General features: G+C 50.4%; 1 protein-coding gene across 1 annotated transcript; it reads left to right on the top strand.

The window, feature by feature from the left end:
• The first annotated feature begins 4,412 nt into the window (after window positions 1-4,412).
• On the top strand, window positions 4,413-25,344 carry LOC144728475 (endothelin-converting enzyme 2-like). The gene is made up of 18 exons (XM_078607962.1): window positions 4,413-4,818; window positions 8,048-8,222; window positions 9,123-9,341; window positions 9,980-10,107; window positions 10,889-11,017; window positions 11,455-11,523; window positions 12,054-12,260; window positions 12,774-12,916; window positions 13,426-13,540; window positions 16,697-16,813; window positions 17,294-17,392; window positions 17,666-17,746; window positions 18,860-18,960; window positions 19,651-19,761; window positions 20,343-20,410; window positions 21,065-21,255; window positions 21,854-21,949; window positions 22,780-25,344. Exons 1-18 carry the CDS (start codon window positions 4,687-4,689, stop codon window positions 22,954-22,956), a joined length of 2,358 nt encoding a protein of 785 aa, XP_078464088.1. The 5' UTR covers window positions 4,413-4,686; the 3' UTR covers window positions 22,957-25,344.
• Window positions 25,345-25,587: the final 243 nt, after the last annotated feature.

Raw genomic sequence — 25,587 nt, 5'->3', positions numbered from 1 at the left:
TCAGGTATTTCTACCGATCCCGCCAAAACGCAGTGTGTAAGCTCCTGGCCGACTCCCACCTCAGTGGGAGAGGTTAGGAGTTTTATTGGGTTTGCGTCGTATTATAGACGCTTCGTCGCTAATTTTGCGACTATCGCCAAACCCCTACATGCTTTAACATCTAAAGGGGTTCGGTTTTGCTGGGGTCAGGAGGAGGAGGCTGCTTTTTGCTCCCTTCGGGATGCTTTGGTAAACGCTCCTCCCCTGATTTACCCTGATTTTTCAAAACCGTTCTTGCTCGACACCGATGCGAGCAACACGGGTATTGGGGGCGTGCTCTCCCAGGTGGTTGACGGCGTGGAACATGTGGTTGCGTACGGCAGTCGGGTGTTGTCTCCAGCGGAGCAACGGTATTGTGTCACCCGTAGGGAACTGTTGGCAATTGTCCACTTCGTCCAACAGTATCGCCCATATCTGTACGGTCGGCATTTCACCGTCCGCACAGATCATGCGGCACTGCAGTACGCCCTGAGGGTTCAACAGCCATCGGGACAATTGTCCCGATGGTTGGAGGTCCTCCAGGATTACGATTTCCAAACCACATACCGTAAGGGCGTTCGCCACACCAACGCGGACGCTCTGTCACGCTTGCCAACCACCTCCGAGTGTGCATGCCTCCTGGGGTCTGGACGTTGCAGGCCTCCAGGGGACACATCGGTACCTGTCTTGGCGGCCGCCAACGACGACGATGCAATGGTTCCTAATTCGATCGAACAGCAGGGCAAAGATTCCCTGTTGGGGTTGCCCGTCATTGAATGGGGGCGCCTCCAGATGGAGGATGTCTCCCTCCTCGGGTGGCGACGTCGCGTTGGCGGTGCGGCGGGGGGAAAAAGTGGTGGTTCCGACGCATGGGAAATGTGCCAAGGTCTGCTAATGCATTGGGACGGGAAGTCACGTCGACATCGGCTGGTTGTCCCTACTGGGTTGCGGGGTAGGGTGGTATGGGCCGCTCATGAGCGCCTCCTACACCTGGGGACCCAAAAGACTCTCGCCTTGCTGCAACTTGATTTTTACTGGCCTGGCATGACGAGGGATGTGGGGGATTTGTTGGGATCGTGCCCTCAATGTGCACAACGCAAACCGCCGGCACGGGAGTCTAACCCGCCCTTGCAATCGATCAAAGTGTCCAGGATAAACGAGCTGGTCGCTCTGGACATTTTGGGACCATTCCCCGCCACCCCCAGAGGGAATAGATATTTGTTGACGGGTGTCGAGTATTTTACACGTTGGCCTATGGCCTGGCCTTTGGCCAACCAGTCGGCAGCAGCCATCGTGGAGGCCTTTGTTCAGGGTTATGTCCTGGACAAAGGTGCTCCGGAGAGGCTGCTGACCGACCAGGGCAGAAATTTTTCCGGTAAACTACTCAGACAAGTCTGCGATCTCCTGGGCACAAAGAAAATTCGGACCTCCCCATATCACCCACAAACTGACGGGATGGTCGAACGTTTGCATCGCACCATCTCGTCCATGTTATCACAACAAGTTTCGGACTCGCAAACGGATTGGGACCTACAAATTCAGGGGGTCTTGGCGGCGTACCGGATGGCACCCCATGCGGCTACGGGGTTTTCTCCCTTTTACCTTATGTACGGCCGAGAACCAGACCCGCCTGTTCGTGCCCAGTTGCGGATCCCCGTGCCGCAGGGAAAAACTAATCTGGCTGACCACGTTAAATTTAATCTGGACAAATTGACCGAGGCACGGGATGCTGCAATGCAAAACTCTGACCTCCGTCAGAAGGCAAATGAGCGCCTCAGATTGAGTCGAGCGCACATGCTGCAGTGGAAGCCGGGGGACAAGGCATGGTTGCACTGCCCCCAGGTGCCACTGGCAACCTCCTCTAAACTTGTGCGGCCGTGGCGGGGCCCTGTGGAAGTGGTGGAGGTGTTACGTCCGCAGTGCGTGCGCATCAAGTGGGGGAAGCGGCGATGGTTCGTGCACCCCTCCAGATTAAAACCCTTCGCTGCGGTTCACAACCCCACTTCACACGCGCGTGGCCAAACATGTGGGGGGTCGGCCGACTTGCTGGGTCCGTCTCCGTCGCTCTCACCAAATGCCTTGCCGGCTGTGCCACCTTCAGGAGCATCAGGAGTGACGGGCTCACGCCCGATCACCCCTCCTGCGGATGCCGAGGGTCACGCGGAGTCAGAGGAATGCTCACCTCAAGACGGACAGTCGCCACCTGATTGTCCGCCACGCGGGGTTACCCCGTGTGAGGGGCCCGCTGCAAGGACGCGCGCTAAAATGCGCAAACTGTTGTGAGGCCGGAAAATGTGTACATAGCTGTTGTGTTTATTGGGTGTTGTGTGGATGGTGTGTTTCCCGCTCCTCGGATGTACATATGCTGGGTTCACCGTTTGTTGTGTGTGCGGGGTGGGTTCCCTGCTGGTTGTATATAAGCTGTTTTTTTTACGGAATTCGTATTTATTCGGGGGGGTGCGTCGGGTTGTTTCTCATCTTGTTGTTGCGTTCTTGTTCTGGTTCCTGTTATTGTTCAAAAAATAGTGAGGCACACGCGCGGTCAGGGGGTGAAGGCACCTTTATTGTCAAATTTTTGTATGTTGGCAGCCGGGACGGCTGCATGCTATGCGGGGGGGAGTGATGTAGGGGTGTTAGAGAGAGAGCCCGTTATGCATGGCAGCCTATGGTAAACAAACACAGTAGGCGGGGCTACATGTGTGCACAAGCAGGTGCCCTCTGCGACGTCCGCGCCAGACACCCTGGGGGGTCGATTCGGTCGTTATGATCCCCCGGGGCCCCACCCCTCAGGGAGGGGTTGGGTAAAAAAAGGGGATTGTATCGAAGGGCTCGGGAGTGATGTTTAGCTAAAGAAGAGGAGGCGGAAGACGTCTGAGATAGAGCCCTGGACTCCCCCTGGTACGCCGTCCTTATCAGGACCGCGCAGGCTCGAGCCAGTGGCGTGGTACCAGAGCCAGAGCCAGTGCTGGTCTGGACTCTGGGTACCGGGCCCGACTGACCAGTGTCGGGCCAAGATAGCCTCCCCTAGCCCATTAGTGGAGGACTCAGAGGCAGGCTAGGGTTAGCTAGAGAGGTGTGTCCTCAGATAGACGGGTGAGGGGGCCGATACCCCCTCAAATGTGTATGTCACAACGTTGGTGTTAAATAAACAAGTGTGCCTCCAACTCCGGTGTGAACGAGTCGTGAGCGTTACTACACACGTGACGTCATCACATCTATCACTCTAAGGGACGAACCAGGATTTCGCCACAAATCTGTCTGTGTCGCCTGATGAAGCTGGTTGTAATTACTGGCGAAACGTCGTACTCGGATTGTAAATGTTGTGGCTTAGCTCTCCGATACACCGGCGTGCTGTTCTAGTGAGGGGCCGTCCATAAATGACGTCACGCACCTGGGGGGGGGGGGGTCAGACATTTGTGACGATGTGAGGGGGGGTGAGGAATGTGACGTCACATCAAAATGCGCAACTTTAGATAAATATAGGCAACACATTCTACTTAATTAAATACTTTTTAATGTTTTCTCCTACAACATCAAAGTGCAGCGCCACATTAAATACGCACTACAATGACAATAGTTTAAAGCGATTTGAAGCATGTTTTATATATTTTGGGGGGGGGGGGGCAGAGCTTTGTGACGTCATATTTGAGGGGGGGGTCTGACTTTTTGTGACGCCGTGTGACGAGGGGGGGGGGTCAAAAATCGTCCAAAATCACGTGACGTCATTTATGGACGGCCCCTGACGAATTGGCATATTCTATGTGACAAACTTTACTAATTGGCTGTGTCGGGTGGTGGCGGGTTTAACGACGCACATATTTACGCGATCTAACCCAACACACCTGCCCAGTATCATTGCTACTGCAGTGGCACACCGGTCAGCCTGAGCGGTGAAGACGTTCGTAGAGGATCCCGCATGTTGGTGTTCAATCCCCAGGGACTGTGCCATGGGGAGCTGACTGTGCCATGGGGAGCTGACTGTGCCATGGGGAGCTGACTGTGCCATGGGGAGCTGACTGTGCCATGGGGAGCTGACTGTGCCATGGGGAGCTGACTGCTGACGTGACGGTCGGCAGCACTCGGGACCAGCCGTCGCCGATTCCATGTCCCGGCACGGAGCTGGAGGGGCACGGGGCCACGGGGCCCGGCGGCCCTGGGCCCTGGCTCGGTGCAGGCGGCGTGGGGAGCCCCCCCCCCCCCCCCGTGGGGAGCCCCCCCCCCCCCCGTGGGGAGCCCCCCCCCCCCCCGTGGGGAGCCCCCCCCCCCCCCGTGGGGAGCCCCCCCCCCCCCGTGGGGAGCCCCCCCCCCCCGTGGGGAGCCCCCCCCCCCGACTTCAGCGTGGGGGGGGAGGCGGCCACGCTGATTGGCTGCGCTGCTGTCGGGGGGTTTCTGATGCCGCCCGCCTCGTTCCGTTTCTCGTTCCTCTCTCGAGCCCCGCGCCCCACCGCGTTCTGCGTGAGGACGGCCGGAGGTGGTGCTCTCGTGAGCTCGTGAGCGGTGTGGTCTGGTGTGCTGAGCGTGGTGTGTACCTGTTAGTGGCGAGCTCGTGGTGAGCGGTGTTAGCGTGGTGTACTTGTTAGTGGTGTCCTCGTGGTGTGATCGGGGACTAACCCGCGCTGCGTAAACTACAAACGGAGTCGTGCCGCCCGTGGGAGAGCAGCCGCTGCCATGGAGCGCGTTCGGGAGATGGTGGCGATGAACCGCGAGGGTGACAACTACGCGGTGATGGTGGAGGACGAGGAGGTGGACGAGGTGGAGATGGAGGAGGGCTTGGGGAGCGAGACCGCAGCGAGAGACCGGGTACGGTGCTGGCGGCTGCGCTGTTGACGCTCTCGACGTCTTGCTGTTGTTGTTGCTGTTATTGCTGCTGTTGTTGCTGTTGTTACTGCTGTTGTTGCTGTTGCTGTTGCTGTTGTTATTGTTGTTGCTGCTGTTGTTGTTGTTGCTGCTGCTGCTGTTGTTGTTGTTGCTGCCATCACGGCGACTGCCGCGCACGTGGTGTGTCGCTGGAAACCCCCTGCGAGGAGTCTCCGTGTGGGGCAGTGCGCAGCCTGCACAGCAGGGGGCGGCCATCGCCCCGCGTCTCTGGCTCTGTGCTGCTGCTGCTGCCGCTAAACTCCCTCTTGGGTTGCCAGCGGCGCACAAATCGCTCCTTTAGAGTTATTAACAAACACTGTTCGGCCTTAAAAGGAAACATACAAAAAGCGACGTTTCGGGCAACCCCCCTTCATTGATCAATGTGCTATGAAGAAGGGACATTGCCCAAAACGTCGCCTATTTTGTGTCATTGTCAGGCGGTGTTACTAAGTTTGTATTGAGTCTCATCTGGGTTTAAACTCTCTGTGCGTGTATACGGGTTGTGTGCGTTTACATATATCGTGGCGAATATCTCAACCGGTCCTGGGCCTCCCCTAGGTCGACTCGGCCTTAAATTAGTACTTCGCTTCGATGTGCAAACATCGCCACTAGGGAGACAAAGGCGGACGGTTGTGGTACTGACCACCCACCTCGCGTGCCGTGATGGCCTTAATAGGCGCTCGCTAACAGCAGCAGCACGATATACGGGGACTCGTAGTCTTTGTTTGCGTGTGAAATAGTTTAATTGTTACAACAACAATCTGAAAATGTCCTGTAAGGTCGTCGTTCTTTAAAGCTGGCAACAGATGCCACCGTGGCGGCAGTGAATGTCGCGGGTCTCACGGAGCCGGGGATCCCACCAACCAGAGGTGGGACAAAGTCATTGTTATGCAAGTCCAAGTCGAGTCGCAAGTCATCAAATTCATGACTCGAGTCTGACTCGAGTCCAAGTCACATGACTCGAGTCCACATCTCATAGGTGGGACAAAGTCATTGTTATGCAAGTCCAAGTCGAGTCGCAAGTCATCAAATTCATGACTCGAGTCTGACTCGAGTCCAAGTCACATGACTCGAGTCCACACCTCTGCCACCAACACTGCCTTGAGCTGTCAAACGCAGCCGCTGGTGGTGTCAGTACCGGTGTCGGCACTCCCAGCACGCGGCTGGATGAAGACCTCTCAATACAGACTGAGTCGATGAGTGGCGACTGTTTGAGAATATTTCGCCAGGCTGGTCAGTGCGGGTTGGTGCAGGAGGCGGGGAACCCAGAACCTCTTCAGATATCGCGACCGCTGATACAGCAGCCTCAGGCCGGAGTCGAACCCAAACTCACAGGGGTCATGGCCCAGAGCCCAGACCTTTGCGCCACTGCTACTACCAACAGCACAGCACACACAGAGTGTCCACATGGCTCTGATAGTGTGTTAGGTATATATCTTAGTGTATGTCATTCATGAAACTCGAAGAGCGATATTTGATCAACTGAACAATGTGTAAAGGTACGCAATGAGGATGTTTGAGCTCCCCCCTTCAGTTCGAAGCAACCAGGGTGGTGAAGTATGGTCCAACAACCTCATTAATTATACGGAATGATACCTTTAAAGCAGTGAATTGACATTATGAATGCAACTCTTGAGATTGTGAGTAGTTACCCTTTAATATGAGGATCCAGGATGTACACAGGAAAACCACGTCTGATGGATTTTCGGCTGAATATCTGAAATATGTTGGGAAGGGTGGATGCATGGTGATGTTTGTAGTTTCGTGGAATGGTGATGAAAATTGCGAATTGTACGTGCAGCTAAATATAAACTATATATGGATCACTGTGTGCCACACGACTGACCTGTAATGCTTCGCAGTACTGTGGTTACATACTGCACTGTAGCCTGCAGGGGATATTTCCGCATAGTTTACCTGGTTTGTGTGGGGAAATGGCCGTGCTGAGAACAGCAGCTGCCATGGAGTACCGAGAAAGAAAAGGGAAGCAAATTGAGATACAGGGACAGTAAAGTCGCAACCTCGTTGTCCTTGGCTTCATGACCTCCCGCTTGGTGACTTATCCTGTGCTGAGTCCTAATAATGAAAAAACTGGTCCACAGTTGTCTACCCCTGTCTCACGACTGCCTGTCTTGTTGAGAATGCACACACAGCAGGACTGTGTGCTACGTACACGTTTCGGGAATTTGTCGTTTGAAACGCGTGCTTTTCCAGCCTGCACGTCTATCCTGTCATTCTGCAAATCTCTGCAAGCTACATAAAAAGGCAATGCCATTAACATTGCCTTTTTATGGTGGCTCTTTTTGCTGTTGTTAGGTGGTATTGATGGCGAACATGGTAAAAAATACTAATCTACATTTCTATTTGTACACCACTGCCAACACAGTCCCGAACATAAGTACTCTGTTATCCATGGAACATGACATACGTGTTGACATTGAAAGTATAGAATATGTGCCTGTATGTGTAAACTTCGTGTTTGTGGCGAGTTAACTTCTGCAGTTAAAATGTTTCCACTTCTCGATATTGACATTTGTTTATTTTAATATGATCTGATAACTTGCAATGAAATATGTTCTCATTTCCTCGAGTTCTTCAATTTTACTTAAATAAATAAAAACAGCTGAGTTCTCAGAAAAGAGATTTGTTATTTCGGTGTGCCCTCGCATGATAAAACAAAGGCAATTGAAATGAACCTCAGTGAAACAAGGTCAGAATTTGATCATAATGATTGCATTTATATGGATTTAAATGCCTCAGGCACTCATAGCTGTAAGGCACAAGGTTACACAGCAACGGTCTACAAGTGGGCATTAGTCTGCTTGTAGGGGGCGATGTTGCTCTTGGTAATTCCAATGAAGACATTTTTCTAATTTGGACTGTGATGGCCGACTTTTTGTCCATGTTTCAGGATATTTAACGTCCACTACGAGCCAAACAATGATGATTATTTTGGGTTATTTATCGTTGATACACCTGGGGTATTAACCAGAGCAGCCTGTCCGAGTCAAACCAAGAATCTCTGCAACAAGCGATGACCGCGCTACTATTTGACTTCCTGCTTGACTCCACCAAGCGGAAAGTCAGCCTTGCCACGGAGCAGTGCCCTCACCGCTCGTTTCCCGCTGCTGCCCCGTGATGGCCACCCTGATGCGCAATGTCGCGGCGGCAGGTGCTGCACACGATGGAAGAGACGACCACCGCTCCCTCGCAAGGCGCCGGCAGCCACAGGGGGCGCGCAGGCTTTCTGCAGGCGGCGGTGCTGCCGGCGCTGGTGGTGTGCCTGGCTCTGGCAGTGCTCGGCTGTGCTGTCACCCTCACCCGCAGGAACAACGCCACCTTGATAGGTGCGGGCGGTGGGATTGGGGTCAGGTGGGCAGTACAGTAAGCGATTGACAGTGAAGTTTTGCGAGAGTATAAAGCCTCGCCGCATTTATCAACAATGTCGCTTTACACCGGGATGTGTTGGGCAGAGGCTTTGCAGAAAGATTGACTGGTACTTTAAAAATTCTGGAACTTATATTGTGGGGCCCTGAGAAGATTGAGACGTGAAACGAACGAACACACCCCTCCTACAGCTGTCCTTCAACTCGCATTGACAAGAGTGGTGAATGATGGTCAAATGACCGCACATTTAATGATCAAATAATTTATGATGTTTAACTACACTGGAACTGTATATTGGGCTGCCCAGAGGTTCCTGGAAGCCCAGGGCAGAATGCCACTTGTTTTTTCACTTTGCAATAAAAACACAGGCGCGTTGTGTAGCCCACCGATCTGTGAGGCCCAGAGGAAATTTCCTATTTAGCCTCCCATTCTGGACACCCCGACTGCATAGCCTTACGCAGACTACACCAGTTAAATACAATTATGATATATGCAAATCTTGTGAAATAGCCACTCTCCGTTCATTATTACTCACAATTGAACTAATAATCGATTGAATAATACACAAGATTGGGAGTATTTTCATTGGCTGTATTGCTCAGCATTGGCGTATGAGTAATTGGTGCTTGTCTGATGCGACACTGGAGAGCGGTGGTCCTCAACCACTTTGGCATGGCGCCCCCCTCCCCCCCCGAAACCAGACCACCGGTCCCTGTGCTCGCCCCCCCAGCCTCAGATACACAACTAAGGATAGTGAGGTCAAAGTATGCATACGCAGAGAGACCGCATGTCCACGCCTCCAGTCACCTGGCGTTGGCCAGGCCTTTGATTCATGTCGTCGCCGTGGTTATCGACGACAGGGAAGGAGCCGGCGCAGGTGTGCACGACGTGGGAATGCGTGCGTGCGGCGAGCGACGTGCTGAGCTCCATGGACCTCGCCGTGGACCCCTGCGAGGACTTCTACTCCTACGCCTGCGGGGAGTGGGGCCGTCACAACCCCCTGCCCAGCGGCACGTACCAGTGGGGCAGCGCGGACGTTGTGCGCAGGAGAACACTGGGGCAGCTGCACAGGGCACTGGGTGAGAGGCGCTTGTGCCGGGCTACGTGCACTTTGAGACCACGAGACGTGTCGAAGGCTCGCCGCTATTGTTGCTGGAGACGACTGCCTCCAACTGCCCAGTAGCGTCCTTCACGAGCCTCCTCCACAAAGGCCGATTTTGACACCAGTCATTGGCAAGTCCAATCAGTTCCACATCCTTCCATACTGCATCAACCCATCTCTTCTCCAGCCTGATCCTTACCTGTTTAGCCCGCTCTATTCAGCCAAACAAGCTGCTTGGGCATGCAGTGGCTGGGTATGTGGCCTACGCCTGCCAGAGGAGCTCACTGATGGGACTGCGTCCAGATCTTTCATGGATCTTTGAGCTTCCAGACAAATCAGCCTGGTTCAACCCAGAAGGGATTGTAGACAGGCCAGCCTGAACGTTTTGAGCCGTTGGAGGTGTTTCTGTAAGGTCTTCCACATTTCTAAAGCATAGAGAAGGGAGGGATTAATAGTGACCAACAAGACCTAGAGCTTTGTACGGAGCGATAGGCCAGGAATGTGAAATTTCCACCACTGGCTCAGGGCTGTAAACTGGAGATAATCACCGCTTCAATTATTATTTGAGCAGGAAATCACTGACATCAATATTGTTACCATTATGTCTCTCCGTAGATAACACCGACATTCGGAACACCTCGGCCAAGTGGAAGGCCCATGTTTTCTACCACTCCTGCATGAACAAAGAAATGATCAAGAGAAGAGGCAATCAGCCTCTGCTTGACATCATCGCTGATATTAATGTACGCTTTGTATGAGAGGCCTGCATTCTGCCACATGACTGTCACTTGTTAAAACCTATGACAAAATTACCTGCAATGCACTAGATCTCATGAGATCTCAGAAGCTAAGCAGGTTTGAGCCTGGATTGTGCTTGCATGGGCGATGACCGTGCGCAACAGTTTGTTTTGGGCTGCGTGCTGGGAAGTCGAGGGCAGTCCAGCAAAATCAATTGTTGTACTGTACTTCTACGCTCCAGCATCTACGCTTCCCACTTTCACCATCCCGCACTGACCAGTGTTGGGTCGTATGGTCCAATAACCCCATGACCTGTACGGAGTGGGGAGCCCGTCAACCAGTCGTGGATTAACAAAAGGGCTGTATATGTACCATTGCTTGTTGACCCCAATGGAAGAGATTTGGAGTTCTGAGCTGGAGAAACAATGTGTTTAGGGGTGGTGACGTGGCCCAGTGGTAGCGCATTTGTCGCTTTTTGTAGAGGTTCATGGTCCTCATCCGGTAGCCCGCCCTGGTTAATACTGCGGATGTGTTAACTATAAAATATGCAAAGTCTGCTTCACAGTGACGTTAAAGATCACAGCATTATTTGAAACGAGGAGGACAATGTGTGCCAGCATCATGGTCACCATGTGAAATTACTGCAGACCATGTCTGTGAAACAAAGCACGTTCATAGTGGCCTTGTGCTACAAGAATTGTGCAAATACCAAATGCACTAAATTGTTATTGTCTGTAAGTGAGTTAGGAGCCCCGCATCTCACAAAATTATATTTTCTCTGCGAAGAAAAACTTCCCGTTTTCAAACCAAACGGAAGCTGTGCTGAAGAAGCTGCACTTGGTGTACGGGGTCTCCCCGTTCTTCACTCTGAGGGTCATGCCGGACCCCACCGACTCTCAACGCAGCGTGCTGTTTGTGAGTGGCCCGGCACAACCACGCTGCACGTTCGCTCTCGGGCTGTCGCTACCTCGCCTCGCCACTTCCTGTCTGAAACGGCCTCCGCTTGGTCCTCCGCACTGCCTCCCCCTCTCCAGATTCTGGCTCAAGTCCTTTCTCTTTGGCTCCATCAGTGACTGCTGCCTCTCCATAATCTACCCCTCCATTTTCTCCCACCATTGATGCCCATCGGTGATTCTGATGCAGTGCTTGCGCCGAATATAATACCAAGCGTGCACCTCTCTGTTCTTCTTTTGTGCACTTTTAAATTATATTTATTTAATTATCTTTGTCATGTCCCTTATGCTGATCCATAAGTCATAGCAGGTGATAAGCTTTATAAATTTTAAGAAAAACAGCGGAGCTCTAACTGTTTTCGATGTTGCGAATGCGTTTACACTTTGCTGCCGTTCCAGTTTTCCCAGCCTGAACTTGGACTTCCATCGCATGAACATTTTCTCAACAAAACCCCAATCGACAGCAAGGTGTGGGAGCACTAAAATACCAGTGGCACTCTTGGCAATAATTTGTGTATAGAATCGTAATATAGTGATAATTAGACTTGCATATCATAATCCAGCAAAGAAGGCAGTTCGGAAAAGTCCGCAACCACGTGCAAATACACACTGACGTTCCAGAGTACGTCATTTTTTATTCTGCATGGGATCAATGCTGCAGCCTGCCAGAGGAGGGGGGTGATAGGAGCCATCAATCCCCCCCCCTCCTTTAGACCCCAAAAATTGGTATTTTATGGATATCAGTGGAAATGTATTGAAAGTTTTTTTGTTCATTGATGTAGGGCGCAATATTTAAACAGCTTATGTCAGGACCTGGGAAGTTTTTAGACCCCCCTGCAGCTTGCAGCCCCCCACCGAGAGGCTGTGACACTCCTCTGGAGGGGGGCTCGACCCACGGGGTTGGGAACTGCTGATATTGTCGCTGAATAAATAGAAATTGCGTTGCTGCTGTTGTGGAAGTCTCGAGGAAGTGACCTGCGGACGTGTGTACGACGCAGGTGCTGCAGCTCTACCTCGAGTATATGACTGACGTCGAGCGACTGCTGGGGATGCCCGAGGATGAAGACTCGAAGGGGGGCATCGCCTCTCGGAGACGGCTGACTGAGGCCCTGAGGGTTGAGTCCAGCCTGGCAGCCATATTCAACGAGCGGGGCGACCTCGACGACCCGGAGAAAGTGCACAATGTGACTCTGCAAGATATGCAGGTGAATGTGTCGGCCCATTCCACGTGTGTGTGTCCATGTGTGTGGATGTGTGTGTGTCCGTGTGTGTATGGGCTGCAGCGGATAGCGCACTATGCTATGAACCCGGTGACCCGAGTTTGATTCTCACTTACGACCAACACCAGTAACGATTATCTGAACCGGTCCTGGGTCTTCCCTTGGTGGACTCAGCCTCAATAGAGTACCTGGTGTGGTGTGTAAACATCGCCACTAGGGAGACAAAGGCGGCTAAGCGTGATGCTGGACACACCACCCCCTCATTTGCCTTGTCGGCCTTCATTGAGGCTCAATAACAGCACTCATTCAAATGGTCTCCACACCTTCAGTGGGGATCTTAGTCTTCATTGCTTGGAACCACCAGTCCATCCAACCTTTTAGAAGGACGTAAACATTTTACTTTACAAACAATCTCTAACCACATGGAATTGCACGTATTTATCACACTTGAATCTGGAAAGTAACTGGTGTTGCTCTTCTGTGTTCTCAAACCAACAGACCTTGGTGAGCCACATCGACTGGGTGGCTTATTTGCAAGCAATCTTCGTCCCGTTCGCCTTCACTCTGCACGACAAGATCATCACACCTACCCTGGAGTACTTTAAGAAACTCGACAAAGTCCTTAACAGCAGCAGCGAAAGGTGTTATCCAACTGCAGAGCTGATATAAACCGAAATTAAGTGTTTTTTAAAGTGATTTTTGTTTTATGTATTCAGGATTGGGCTGAGACCATTCACTCACTGCGCGAGAGAATTCAGCTTAATCAGATTGGATGAAACCAACGTTTAAACTCAAGATCTTAGCATTACCGCCTCAGTGCTCTGACATGGGCATTATGAGCCCCCTGAGCTACAGGCCACGTTAACTAGGTCTTCTTCATGCCTCTGTCTCCATGTTTCACAGAGAAACTCGCCCATGTATTGATGTATTAACCATGCTGGTCGCATCGATATCTTGAGCAAAACAATATTTGCAGCGGAGTAGAAGCTACTTCAAAAGTAAAACAAACTGAAAATCAAGTGTATGCTATATTCCAAGTACACGTTCGCTTCATTTCTCGAAAGTAAAAATATTGCGTAAAAAATAGTGCACGGACATGTGTTCGTCCCAATTCGTACAAGTTCTGTGGCATCGACCGTTCTCCCGACAGTGACTTGCGGGACTACATCATCTGGAGTCTGGTGCGAAAGCTCTCGCAGAATCTGGATGGCAGATTTGAGGATGCCAAGAGGGATCTGAACGAGGCCCTCTACGGAGCCGACAGGGTGAGTCTTCTCACTCACATCCAAATCACAGCAATCACCATCTCTCCATTTATACGGCTTTTTCTTAAATACCTCAGCAACTCCAGCCCCTCCCATCTCATCCCACACACAAGGTGACTGAGCGCTGACTTACAAGTGGGTGTTAGTTTACCAGTAGACGGCAATGATGGAGTAAGTATTTATTTCCTCCAGAATGAGCTGGGTGTTATACTGCTTTATCTGTTGCAAGAAGGAGTCGGCATGGCTCAGATCCTAGATTAAAATCCTGGGCTTCCACCTCTCATGAGAGAGATTACACAGGGAGGAAGGGGGGGAATATGGGGGCGGTGGCGGAGAGATGTTGGGTGGACGACTGCCCGTAGGGACTTGGGTTTCCTGTGAGTAGCAATATTTTAGACTGGGGGTTCCAACGTCATTTCACTTTCCAACAGAGCCTTCTATTGACTTATTTTCATATTCTCATTCGCATTTCCTGCCACCAGCCGTGTTTATCCAGTGTCAGGAATATGATGATGACGATGATGACGATGACGACGATGATGATGATGACGATGATGACGACGATGATGATGATGACGATGATGACGACGATGCGGCCTGGTCTGTAGCCCCAGGATGCTCCTCCGCGGTGCACGGCTCCTTCAGGAGCCGGCAAACCAGGAGGCACTCCACCGTCCATGTCTCACCTCAGTCGCGCGTGTCAGTCTCGTGAGAGTAACCCCACTTCGATACGTTGACTCGTGAGATGCCGACTCCGGGTGGGAGGCGATTCAAAGAGATCCGGGTCAAACGATCCATCTCTGTCCAGCAGCGAGGCGTTCGGTAGCCTCGAAGTGTGCCGTGACAACGGCCTGGGTTGTTGTCTCGGCCATGGCCACCACGTTTCAAGTTGCATAGCTAGTGGTTACGTTGTGGCTGGGAAGCGTTTCTGTGAAGTTTCTCGTTATTTATTCGAGGGGTTATAAAAAAATGTGTTGAAGCTTCAGAAACATATTTTAACATCAAACGAGGTCTCTGGGTGCAGCACATCTGATCTCGATGGCTCTGACTGCAGTGATTTCTAAAACACGCGACCGTATTGAAATGGTTCTTAGATTATGTCAGCCACGCTCAGCTCAACACCATTAATGAGCACAGCCCCAGAGGCCAAATTGTCAAGTGGCCATCAACAAACAGTACTATCAAAGTTGTAATAGATCAGTAAAAACGTCTTGAATTGAGCAAGGTTATTATAAGAGATTGGGGAAAATAAACAATGGGAGGGAATTCCAAAGAGAAGCAGTACGAGGGAAGAAGCAGAAAGAGAAGTTTTGAGACCTGCGGTGTGGTGAGTGAGTGTGTTGTTGTGACCTGCGGTGTGGTGAGTGAGTGGGTGAGTGAGTGTGTTGTTGTGACCTGCGGTGTGGTGAGTGAGTGGGGGAGTGAGTGTGTTGTTGTGACCTGCGGTGTGGTGAGTGAGTGGGTGAGTGAGTGTGTTGTTGTGACCTGCGGTGTGGTGAGTGAGTGGGGGAGTGAGTGTGTTGTTGTGACCTGCGGTATGGTGAGTGAGTGGGGGAGTGAGTGTGTTGTTGTGACCTGCGGTGTGGTGAGTGAGTGGGGGAGTGAGTGTGTTGTTGTGACCTGCGGTGTGGTGAGTGAGTGGGGGAGTGAGTGTGTTGTTGTGACCTGCGGTGTGGTGAGTGAGTGGGGGAGTGAGTGTGTTGTTGTGACCTGCGGTGTGGTGAGTGAGTGGGGGAGTGAGTGTGTTGTTGTGACCTGCGGTTTGGTGAGTGAGTGGGTGAGTGAGTGTGTTGTTGTGACCTGCGGTGTGGTGAGTGAGTGGGGGAGTGAGTGTGTTGTTGTGACCTGCGGTATGGTGAGTGAGTGGGGGAGTGAGTGTGTTGTTGTGACCTGCGGTGTGGTGAGTGAGTGGGGGAGTGAGTGTGTTGTTGTGACCTGCGGTGTGGTGAGTGAGTGGGGGAGTGAGTGTGTTGTTGTGACCTGCGGTGTGGTGAGTGAGTGGGTGAGTGAGTGTGTTGTTGTGACCTGCGGTGTGGTGAGTGAGTGGGGGAGTGAGTGTGTTGTTGTGACCTGCGGTGTGGTGAGTGAGTGGGGGAGTAAGTGTGTTGTTGTGACCTGCGGTGTGGTGAGTGAGTGGGTGAGTGAGTGTGTTGTTGTGACCTGCGGTGTGGTGAGTGAGTGGGGGAGTGAGTGTGTTGTTGTGACCTGCGGTGTGGTGAGTGAGTGGGGGAGTGAGTGTGTTGTTGTGACCTGCGGTATGGTGAGTGAGTGGGTGAGTGAGTGTGTTGTTGTGACCTGCGGTGTGGTGAGTGAGTGGGGGAGTGAGTGTGTTGTTGTGACCTGCGGTATGGTGAGTGAGTGGGTGAGTGAGTGTGTTGTTGTGACCTGCGGTATGGTGAGTGAGTGGGTGAGTGAGTGTGTTGTTGTGACCTGCGGTGTGGTGAGTGGGTGGAGGAGTGAGTGTGTCGTTGTGACCTGCGGTATGGTGAGTGAGTGGGTGAGTGAGTGTGTTGTTGTGACCTGCGGTATGGTGAGTGAGTGGGTGAGTGAGTGGGTTGTGACCTGCGGTATGGTGAGTGAGTGGGTGAGTGAGTGTGTTGCTGTGACCTGCGGTATGGTGAGTGAGCGGGGGAGTGAGTGTGTTGTTGTGACCTGCGGTATGGTGAGTGAGTGGGTGAGTGTGTTGTTGTGACCTGCGGTATGGTGAGTGAGTGGGTGAGTGAGTGTGTTGTTGTGACCTGCGGTGTGGTGAGTGAGTGGTTGAGTGAGTGTGTTGTTGTAACCTGCGGTATGGTGAGTGAGTGGGTGAGTGAGTGTGTTGTTGTGACCTGCGGTGTGGTGAGTGGGTGGGTGAGTGAGTGTGTTGTTGTAACCTGCGGTATGGTGAGTGAGTGGGTGAGTGAGTGTGTTGTTGTGACCTGCAGCAAGGTGCTTGAACAGTGTGGATGAGATGAAACAGTGTTTGGGTTGAGGAATCAAAAAGTTCACTGACATAAGAGCTACTGTATGGCAGTACCAATAGAAGAGTGATTACTCAATTTACTGCCGGTGAGCAAGCGAGTGGAGTGAATCGGCGAGTTGCTGCATTATCACTCAACCCGACTGCTTTAGGTTGCATCCTATGGAGTAACGGCGCATTTGCCTGCGGTGTGCCAGGGCGGGTTTGTGCCGCGGTGGGAGTTCTGCGTGGAGCAGACAAGCAGGGCTGTGGGCTTTGGCCTGGGCTTGCTCTACGTGGAATACGTCGGCTTCAACAGCACCCACAAGATTCAGGTCACCCTCGCACACGAGATTCACTATCTCATTCGGTTCGCGCCGTGTGTGAAATCAGAATCTTTATTTAGACTGGAGGAGGAGTCTGATGAGCTATGAAGCTTTTTTTCACAGATGTCCAGCAGGGGCGGGTCAGAAAGTTGTGAAAATAAACAATACAAAAAAAATAGGAGTGCAAATTAGAGAAAGGGCAAGCAGGTCACTAAAATAAATAGACAAAAAACAAGTACAAATCCAGCAGCAAGTACAGAAATTCCTGCCGGATTTTCAACTCGAAATGTAAGCTCGAGCAAGGCAGCAAAACAACAACAAAAACAGTCACAGACCACACCAAGACAACAACACACAGTCCCTTAATTAAATTTCACATTAAAATTGAGCTAGCGATACACGGATAAGGATCAAAGTTCCAAATCACATTTGCAAATGTGTCCAGCATTAAGTCAATACAGTGACAACTCTCTCTGTTCCAATTCTCAGGTGGAAAAATTAATCAAGAACCTGTCTGCAGTCTATAAGGATACCATAGACCAACTCACCTGGATGGACAACGTTACGAGCGGGTTTGCAAAGGAGAAGGCGAGTACTACATTGGTCAATTTGAACTGTGACGCCAGCACACAGTGGCCTGCTGCTATTTTAGAATGACATCACGGGATATTTAGCACCCACTGTCAAGCAGATGGGCCCGTATTTAAAAGTTAATACACCGATAATAATAGCCAGGGTGGCCTACCCAGTTCGAACTGCAAACTTCTGCAGAGAGTGGCAAACTCTGGGCCACATCGCGCCCCAGTAGCGTGCGGGACACATGCATCAGCTCTGACAGGTGTCTGGCTTCTTTTACTGCAGCTGGACTCGACTATCTTACATGTGGGTTACCCACTGTCTGATGACCTGCACCCTGCAATCACCGACTCAAGCTACATGGATGTAAGTCTTCAGTTTCTGTGTGAAAAGACACCACACATGCTTTATAACATTACCATTTTATAAATAGTAATATAAATTCCTAATTGACTCAGGAAAGCCAAGCTGATTCCAAAGAATATTTTCAGGAGGATCTTGCTACATTGGGATGTTTGGCCAACACCAATGACATTGTGTGTGTGTGTGTTTTGCTCTGGGAGGAAACCATAAAACCTGGGGGGAACCCATGCAGAACAGAAAGTTGCCCAAATCAGGAATCAAACTCAGGTCCTTCTTGTCGTGAGGCACAGGTGTTGCTACTGTGCTACCCTTCTGTCCAGATAACTGTAAAAAAAAAGAGATCACTGTTGAAATTTTGTAGATGGGTTGTAGCAAGGAACCCTTGAACAATGGGCAAGTTTCCTTCTCTTCCAAGATTTCTGGAGTAACAAAGGCAGGTGAATCTTCAGCAACCCTTGGATAATGCCTGAACATGCAACATGTTATTGCGATTTAACAAGTAGGCTCTCGCGACCAGTATTATTCATAATAAAGGTTTTTGGGTGAGATCGCGTTATTTATAAATGTGTCGCAACCCTCCACCACCCGACATGGCCAATCAGTAAAACATGTGTCACGTTGACAAAAGACAAATAGTTCACTACTTTAGCCCACCGGTGTGTTGAAGAGTGGATCCACAACATTTACAATTTGAGTAGTACGACGTTTCGCTGGAAATTATGTCCGGCATCTTCGATCAGAGGCGGAGGTGGGGGTGTATGCAATTATGTAATAGATCAGTAATCAGCCACTTAGCATGTGACTCACCTGTAAGGAATTGCAATGAGTGTTGTGTTTTATTATTAATACGTTTCCAGGCTGCGCGGAATCTGTAGCTATCACAGCGGTTGAAATTATTTGAATTCTTCTCAATTTCAATTTTTGTCTTTTGTCAACGTGACACATTTTTACTGATTGGCCGTGTCGGGTGGTGGAGGGTTGCGACACATTTATAAATAACGCGATCTCACCCAAAAACCTTTATTATGTTATTGTGATAGTGTAACTACGAGCAACTATGGAAGCAGTTTTAGCCAATGTGTGTTGCTTGATTTGATGATGTATTTCATTTGACAGCTGACCTTGACGGATGATTATTTCCAAAACATGCTGAACTACTACGGGTTTGAGATGAAGAGCATGAAGACGGCTTATAATCGGGGCCAGGACACACACAAGTGAGTACACGTCTCAAGGTGCCGTTTGCGATCACCAATGCGACAGATATCTGAATGAGTCCTGGGTCCCACCATCACCAACACGCACTAACCAGCGTGGTGAAGTATGCTTATACAACTCTCACGACCGGCATGTCGTGTGGAGGCCTTCATCCAGTCATCATGGCTTGGCTTCGCGAACGAAGATCTAGGAAGGACATCCACGTCTTCTGCAGGCACGCTGGTGGCTGATGAGGCCTATGCGGGACAGGCAGGTCCTGCCACAACGGCTGCAAGTATAGGTCTGATCTGGGATGGACAAAGGGCTGTGCTGGCCAGGAGACGTAGCAGCGGTTAGAGTGCCCAGAATGGAGCTCAACTCAGCCCTTCACCGCCACAGGGTTGATATCACGAGCATTGCTTAGTAGGAAAGTCAACTGTGGTTGATCTGTGGATTAACCGGTCCCCACCATAGCAACGTGGAACTTCTGCTGGCTCAGGGGCTGTGAACAGGACTGAGAACGGCCAAACGTTTAAATGGGGATGCTACTTGTTGACTATGTAAAACACAAACTGGACGCTGTAATGGGTCGGTGGTCGATTGCGATGTGTTGACTGTACCAGTGTCACCTTCCTGTGGCTACCATGCTAAGCAGCATGACTGCTTCACAGCCTCCCCTGTCTGAGTCCATCCTTCCGTTGGCCCCTCAGATGGACCATGACCCCACAGACCGTGGAAGCTGACTACAACGTCTACTTCAACCAGATCATTGTGCCGGCCGCGGTCGCACAGCCTCCCTTCTACAGCACCAAAAACCTTAGGTGAGTGTTGTTGTTGTTGCGCTTGTTGATCCAGGAACGCCTCACCGAGTCTCAGTCCTGCCAAGGTTTCCCAGGAGGAGGCGACAACTTCTATGATTTTTTAAAAGTCATTTGGCATATTTGAACCGTTACATAAGCACACAACGGCCTACTCCTCTTCGAATAACATCACGAGATCTCTTAATATCTAACGTGAAGCAGAGAGTGCATATTTCGTGGTTAATGCACCCGCTGTAGTAATAAGCGCGGCTTGCCGGATTCGAATCCTGAATCTCTGCAACAAGCGGCGAATCCCCCAAATGTTGGGCTGCATCAGGGCCCCTTAACGTTGAAGGCAATCTGTGGACCTTCACGTGCATAGATCACCAAGCTCATCGCACTATACCGGCCGTCTCGGTCAGACACTGATTATAAAGTGGTCACCTGGAATTCGCTCCGTACTGGTTTGACTGGTGCTGGTGATGGTGTGTTCATTAAACAAAATGTCACGGTTGCGTTGTGATTTAATTTAGTTGACCTCTGGGAGTGGAACAATGACGTTGGCTGAGTTTTCTGTGCTGGGCATGTTTTGCTCTGTCTAGGTTTGTGAACTACGCAGCCATTGGGACGATGATCGCTCACGAGCTGGTGCACGCGTTCGACACACGCGGTAAGCGGCCGTCTTGCTGCTCCCTGCAAGGGAGCGGCCCTTGGACTCAAATTCACGGTTACAGGGAGCAACGTTTCTGCCTTTCCCCCCCAATGTTCCAACTGTGCTGTTGGCGTCACATCACGACATAAAGTATTTATTCAGAACTCGTGCAGTGCTTCATCTCGTGTTAAAAAAAAGCCTATGGAAGTAAACATCACAGAACTACTTCAGAGATCCCTTCAACTGACCTCTTGTTCACACTCGGGGTGCTGCACGTCCCACATGCCCTGCTGTAGCGAAGCGCCGTCACCCCTGAGCCACATGGTTACCGCCCGTGGATAAATTAAAAGCAGGCAGTGAGTGAATGTGTTTAATGAATTATCGGCCGAGTGTATGAGAAATGTAATGTGTGCATGAATGAGTTAATGGGGCCTTTCCTAGGCCTCACCCACTGTCTGCCACCCCGCCGCCCCCACGAACCTCTTGCGCTGCCCGCACCGCCGCTCGAAGCGCAAAACTAAATGAAACTAAGTGACGCCTAATTAAAGGAAGCCTAAGCAGGGGAGGGAGACGAGCTCCAGAGATTGCATGGTTGTGACATAAAGGAGCAGGGACTGGCTTTGACTACCGGTCACCGGAATTCACGGTCGCCTTGTGTCACCTGCACTGCAGGCAGCCACTACAACTACAAGGGCACCTTGACGGAGTGGTGGACGCCCACCACGCGGAAACGGTTTGAGGAGAAGGCCGGCTGCTTTGAGCGGCAGTACGGGGCCTACGAGGAGCAGGGGTGGCACTTGGACGGGCACCGCACCCTCGGGGAGAACATCGCCGACAATGGAGGCCTGCACGTCGCCTTCCAGGTGCGTCCCGTCGTGGGCGGTGCCATAATTTTACGACTTACCCCGTGATGGAGAGGAGTGGCAGGGGCTGGAGGGGCGTGGGCTGAAGTGACAACGCAGATGTGAAGGCGCCGTAGCAGAGGTGATGGGACATTTAGCAATGGCGTGTGACATGTGGACAATGGGGGTTCAAATCCCCCTGTCAGATTTAATTGATTTGTACCCTCTCGGCAACCTAACCGAGAGCCTTTAAACTTTGTTTTACATTTAGAATACCTTATAACAACACAACTCAGCACTGACCTGAAAGTGAGCATTTGTCGGTCATCTCGAGTGATTTGTAGTGAAATTTCTATAATGTGGACCATGAACCTGCCACACCATGGCCTGCCCATCTTGATTGATGTCACGGGGTCTGTAACGTCCACTGCTAAGTGGACGGGCACATGGTATTTTACAGTTGACGCCCCTGAACTAATAACCAGGGCGGCTTGCCGGGTTCGAGTTGCAAACCTTTGCAACAAGCATCGCTAGCGTTAGCACTAACACTAGGCCGTGTCATGGGAATCCCTTGGTGACAGGGCAGTAGCTTTGCATGTGTGTGCGGCGACACCCACAGGCGTACGAGAACTCTGTGGGCAAGTACGGCGAGGAGGAGGTCCTGCCGGCCATGAACTTCACCAACCGCCAGCTTTTCTTCATAATCTACGCCCAGGTGCGTCCACACACAGACCGGGTTGGTGGGTCATGCTGGGATAGGGCTGTGATGCATGTGAGTTGCCTGCTTGGACAACCAGGTGGCACGTTTAGTAGACCAAGACACATTGGGATCTATCTGTGCCCAGCCTTAAGCTCTGTCTGCTGTGTACTTAGCGCCGATTGCCCAGACGAGTAATGGCCGTCACTGTGGAGGCACTAAAACAGCCCTGCTCGATGGTCGCCGGGGGCTGCCCTGTGCCACGTAGATGCAAATGTAATGATGTTGGTCTGTGCTCTGTGTGCCAGCTGACTTAACATAGATCATAAACAGCTGCTATGATAAAGCCCTGCTGAATGAAGGCCTCCTCAAGCCCCCGCCACTGTTCACGATCTTGCGATGTCACAATCATTATATAAACACCATGTATTCCCCATAAGTACCCAGCTCTATCATAAAATGAACACCAACTAGGGTTTCCAATGGAGAAACTGGCTTTCACATCCCATATGATTGATAATTGCTTTATTTTGGATAGATTGTGTAAGTATAAGGTCAGTTTGAGCTATGCACCCTCTACCACCCGACAAAACCAAGTTGCAAATGCACAAAAATTGTCAAATTGTGCTTGGGCTTTTCAACGTGACCGGTTTTCTTTTTTCATAAAATCAATTGGCACATTTGCCCACGTGACAACTTGATTTGTTTGGCTGTGTCGGGTGGTGGAGGGTTAGTGCTCTAACTGATATGATACCCACACGATCAAGCCAAAAATACCTAACTGTATATCAACGTGATTTTTATGTTGATTTGAGCCACGTGCCTCCCGTTTGTGCCGCCATTCGCAGACGTGGTGCTCGGTGCAGACCCCCCAGGCGCTGGAGGAGAGCTTCATGACGGACGACCACAGCCCCCCGCGACTGCGCGTCAAGGGGGCGCTCTCCAACTCCGCCGAGTTCGCCCGGCATTTCGGCTGCAAACTGGGCTCGGCTATGAACCCCGAGAAAAAGTGCCAGATCTGGTGACTCGGCCCGGCCGCCCGGCACTGTCGGACGCGACAAACGCGCTGATCATGGAGCCAGGGATCTGTTGGAAGCGCAGTGGGGTTGGCGCTGCGGTTGGGTGCGGGGAAGAGTTTTTGCAACAACCAAACGAAAGCAGCAACACGATTGGTTGAATTGCATTTAGTGAGTAAATACATGGTATAATTATGTATTAAGATTGTAATTATGCATCAGTCAAATTAATTTGATTCTGATGGTCGGGATACGTGCATCATGCTGTGTGCGTGAGAAGAATGTATTCTTTGCGATCCGTGTAATTGTTTCACATGACCCTTGCAGCCACCAGTAGCACTACAGCGCACTGCAGTGATTAGAATCGTGATCGCTGGTCGTAACAAGTCGTCAGGGTGATTTGTTCGTGGTCTAGTGTTCATGCTTAGCGGCCAAATGTAGAATCAGCCTGTTCAGGAGGTATCTTCAGTTTGGATAACTGCTGTTTTCTTCTCCTTATGGATGTTTGCTTTTGTAGGTCTCAGGGCTGGCTCCCTTGCTGAAATGCACTCGAGGGGTCATTGTGTCTCCTCCAATCTTCTCTCAGTATCCTTTGTTTTAAGGATACTGACGAGAGTTGGCCATTGTGTGCCTATGCCAAGGCCAAATCATCAGTCCATCAGGTGATGTGCTTGAACCAAAAAAGGAGGAGGGGCGGCCAGTAGCTGTCTTGGCCTTCATTCCACCACTTTTGGCAGAGTCGCGGCTGTTTTTTCAGAATTGGTTTTAAACTACAAACTGAAACTCGTAATTTCATGCTAAACAGAGCCCATTCTGCTACATTTGTGGAATGGGCCAAAGTGAGTGCGATTAGGGTGGGATCGCATCAGTCATGTGGGTGTGTGCATGTGACGCCTCCAGTCCGCAACAAAATTGCACCAAATTTAGTTCAACATGAAGGAAAGATGAATATGAGGATAATGATAAGATTGAAGATGGTCGTGATAGTGACCTGTATGATGATGCCGACCTGAAGTTATAATGAATGCCTTTTCAATGTACAAAGGCCAGGCAAACTGTCATACTGGACAAATAATATCAAACTATCCCCCAAGTATTATTTGGTTCTTTCGGTTAAGTCACGTCTAAAGATAAAATAATAAATTAATTTAATAATTCCTGCAGTCACGAAAGTTCTAAAATTAAGATTATCCCCCAAGTAGACTATGAAATGAGAAATATGCAAATGCACACGTGAAGCACACCAAATGACCACTGTTTAATATATAATAAGATCCTTATAAACAATGCCTGCATCTTTGACATTACTGTTTTATAGGCTGTAATGAGGTGTTATTATTTAAGACTGACTTGCACTAAATTGCCTGGAGTATTGGTATTGCCTTTCTTGGGGTTTACTTCAGCGAGATCAACTGTGGAATATTTAAATTCCAGCAAGAACCTCTCAAAGCCAGGCTCATTGGGGGGAGAACCTTTGGGGTTTTATCTGGCATACTGCAAATTATTAAATGAAGTACATGCAGTTGATATCTAAGTTATTAACACTTCATATTAAAATATTTACAATCTCGTAAGAAAAAATAACTACAGTTTAATCTGAGTCATTGCCCATCACTGGATGTGAAAGGTTGAATGGATTTTGTGATGAGCTTGAAACCCCATGTTTTATTTGTAAAATACATTTTGAAAAAACACGAAAGGGCCACCAACGCACGTGGTGTCCTTGGAAACGGGTTTACAGAATTCCATATAACAGAAAAGCAAAGCACGTGAATAGTGCTTTAGAATTGGTTTAACACGTCGGCTTTCGCGACCAATATCCATAATAGAGGTTTTTGTGGGTTAGATCGCGTAAATGTCGTTAAACCCACCACCACCTGATTAATCTGGCTGTCGCCTGATGAAGCTAGTTATAATTACTGGTGAAACGTCGTACTCTGATTGTAAATGTTGTGGCTTGGCTCTCCAACACACCGGTTAGTGCTGTACTCGTAACGAATTGGCACGTTCTGTGTACATGGCAACCCTTACTAGTTGGCCGTGTCGGGTGGTGGCGGGTTTAACGACACAATTATATATTTAAGCGATCTAACCCAAAAAAACCTCTTGAGTGCTTTAGAATTGCTAGATCACTCACACCATCTTCACCCGCCGGCAGCTTCCTTAGCCGGCGAGCAGAGTTCTGGTTGGAGGCGTCTTATCTACAAGCAGCACAGTGTTTGAAAAAGGAAGCTTTTTGGATTACCCCAAATCCTGGCCTAATTCGAGCCTGCCTTTGAGAGGTTATACGGTGTTTCACTTTTGTGTTTTTTTTTATGGGGGTATGACATTGCATACAAATGGTGTATATTTTACTCTGCAGTGAAGACATGGAAATAAAATAGGACATTAAATGTTTTTATTGCACACTAGCTTTACTACCCGGCTTCGCCCGAGACTTGGATTAATACACGGTCTACGCGGAGGGTGGGGGGGGATGTGTGACGTCAGCAGGCACACTGCGTGACGCTACCGCATGCGGTGACGACACGGATGTGACGTCACCGCTCACTTGCCGTGCAACATACAGTATATGCATTATTGCGCCCCCCCCCCCCCAAATACAAAAGTCTATTTTGATACTTTTTGCATTGTGTACAG

Source organism: Lampetra planeri, chromosome 28, assembly GCF_965212315.1.
Source record: "Lampetra planeri chromosome 28, kcLamPlan1.2.h2, whole genome shotgun sequence".
Lineage (NCBI taxonomy): Eukaryota > Metazoa > Chordata > Hyperoartia > Petromyzontiformes > Petromyzontidae > Lampetra > Lampetra planeri.
Note: the sequence above shows the minus strand (reverse complement) of the source record. Positions and strands in the feature narration are given on the sequence as shown.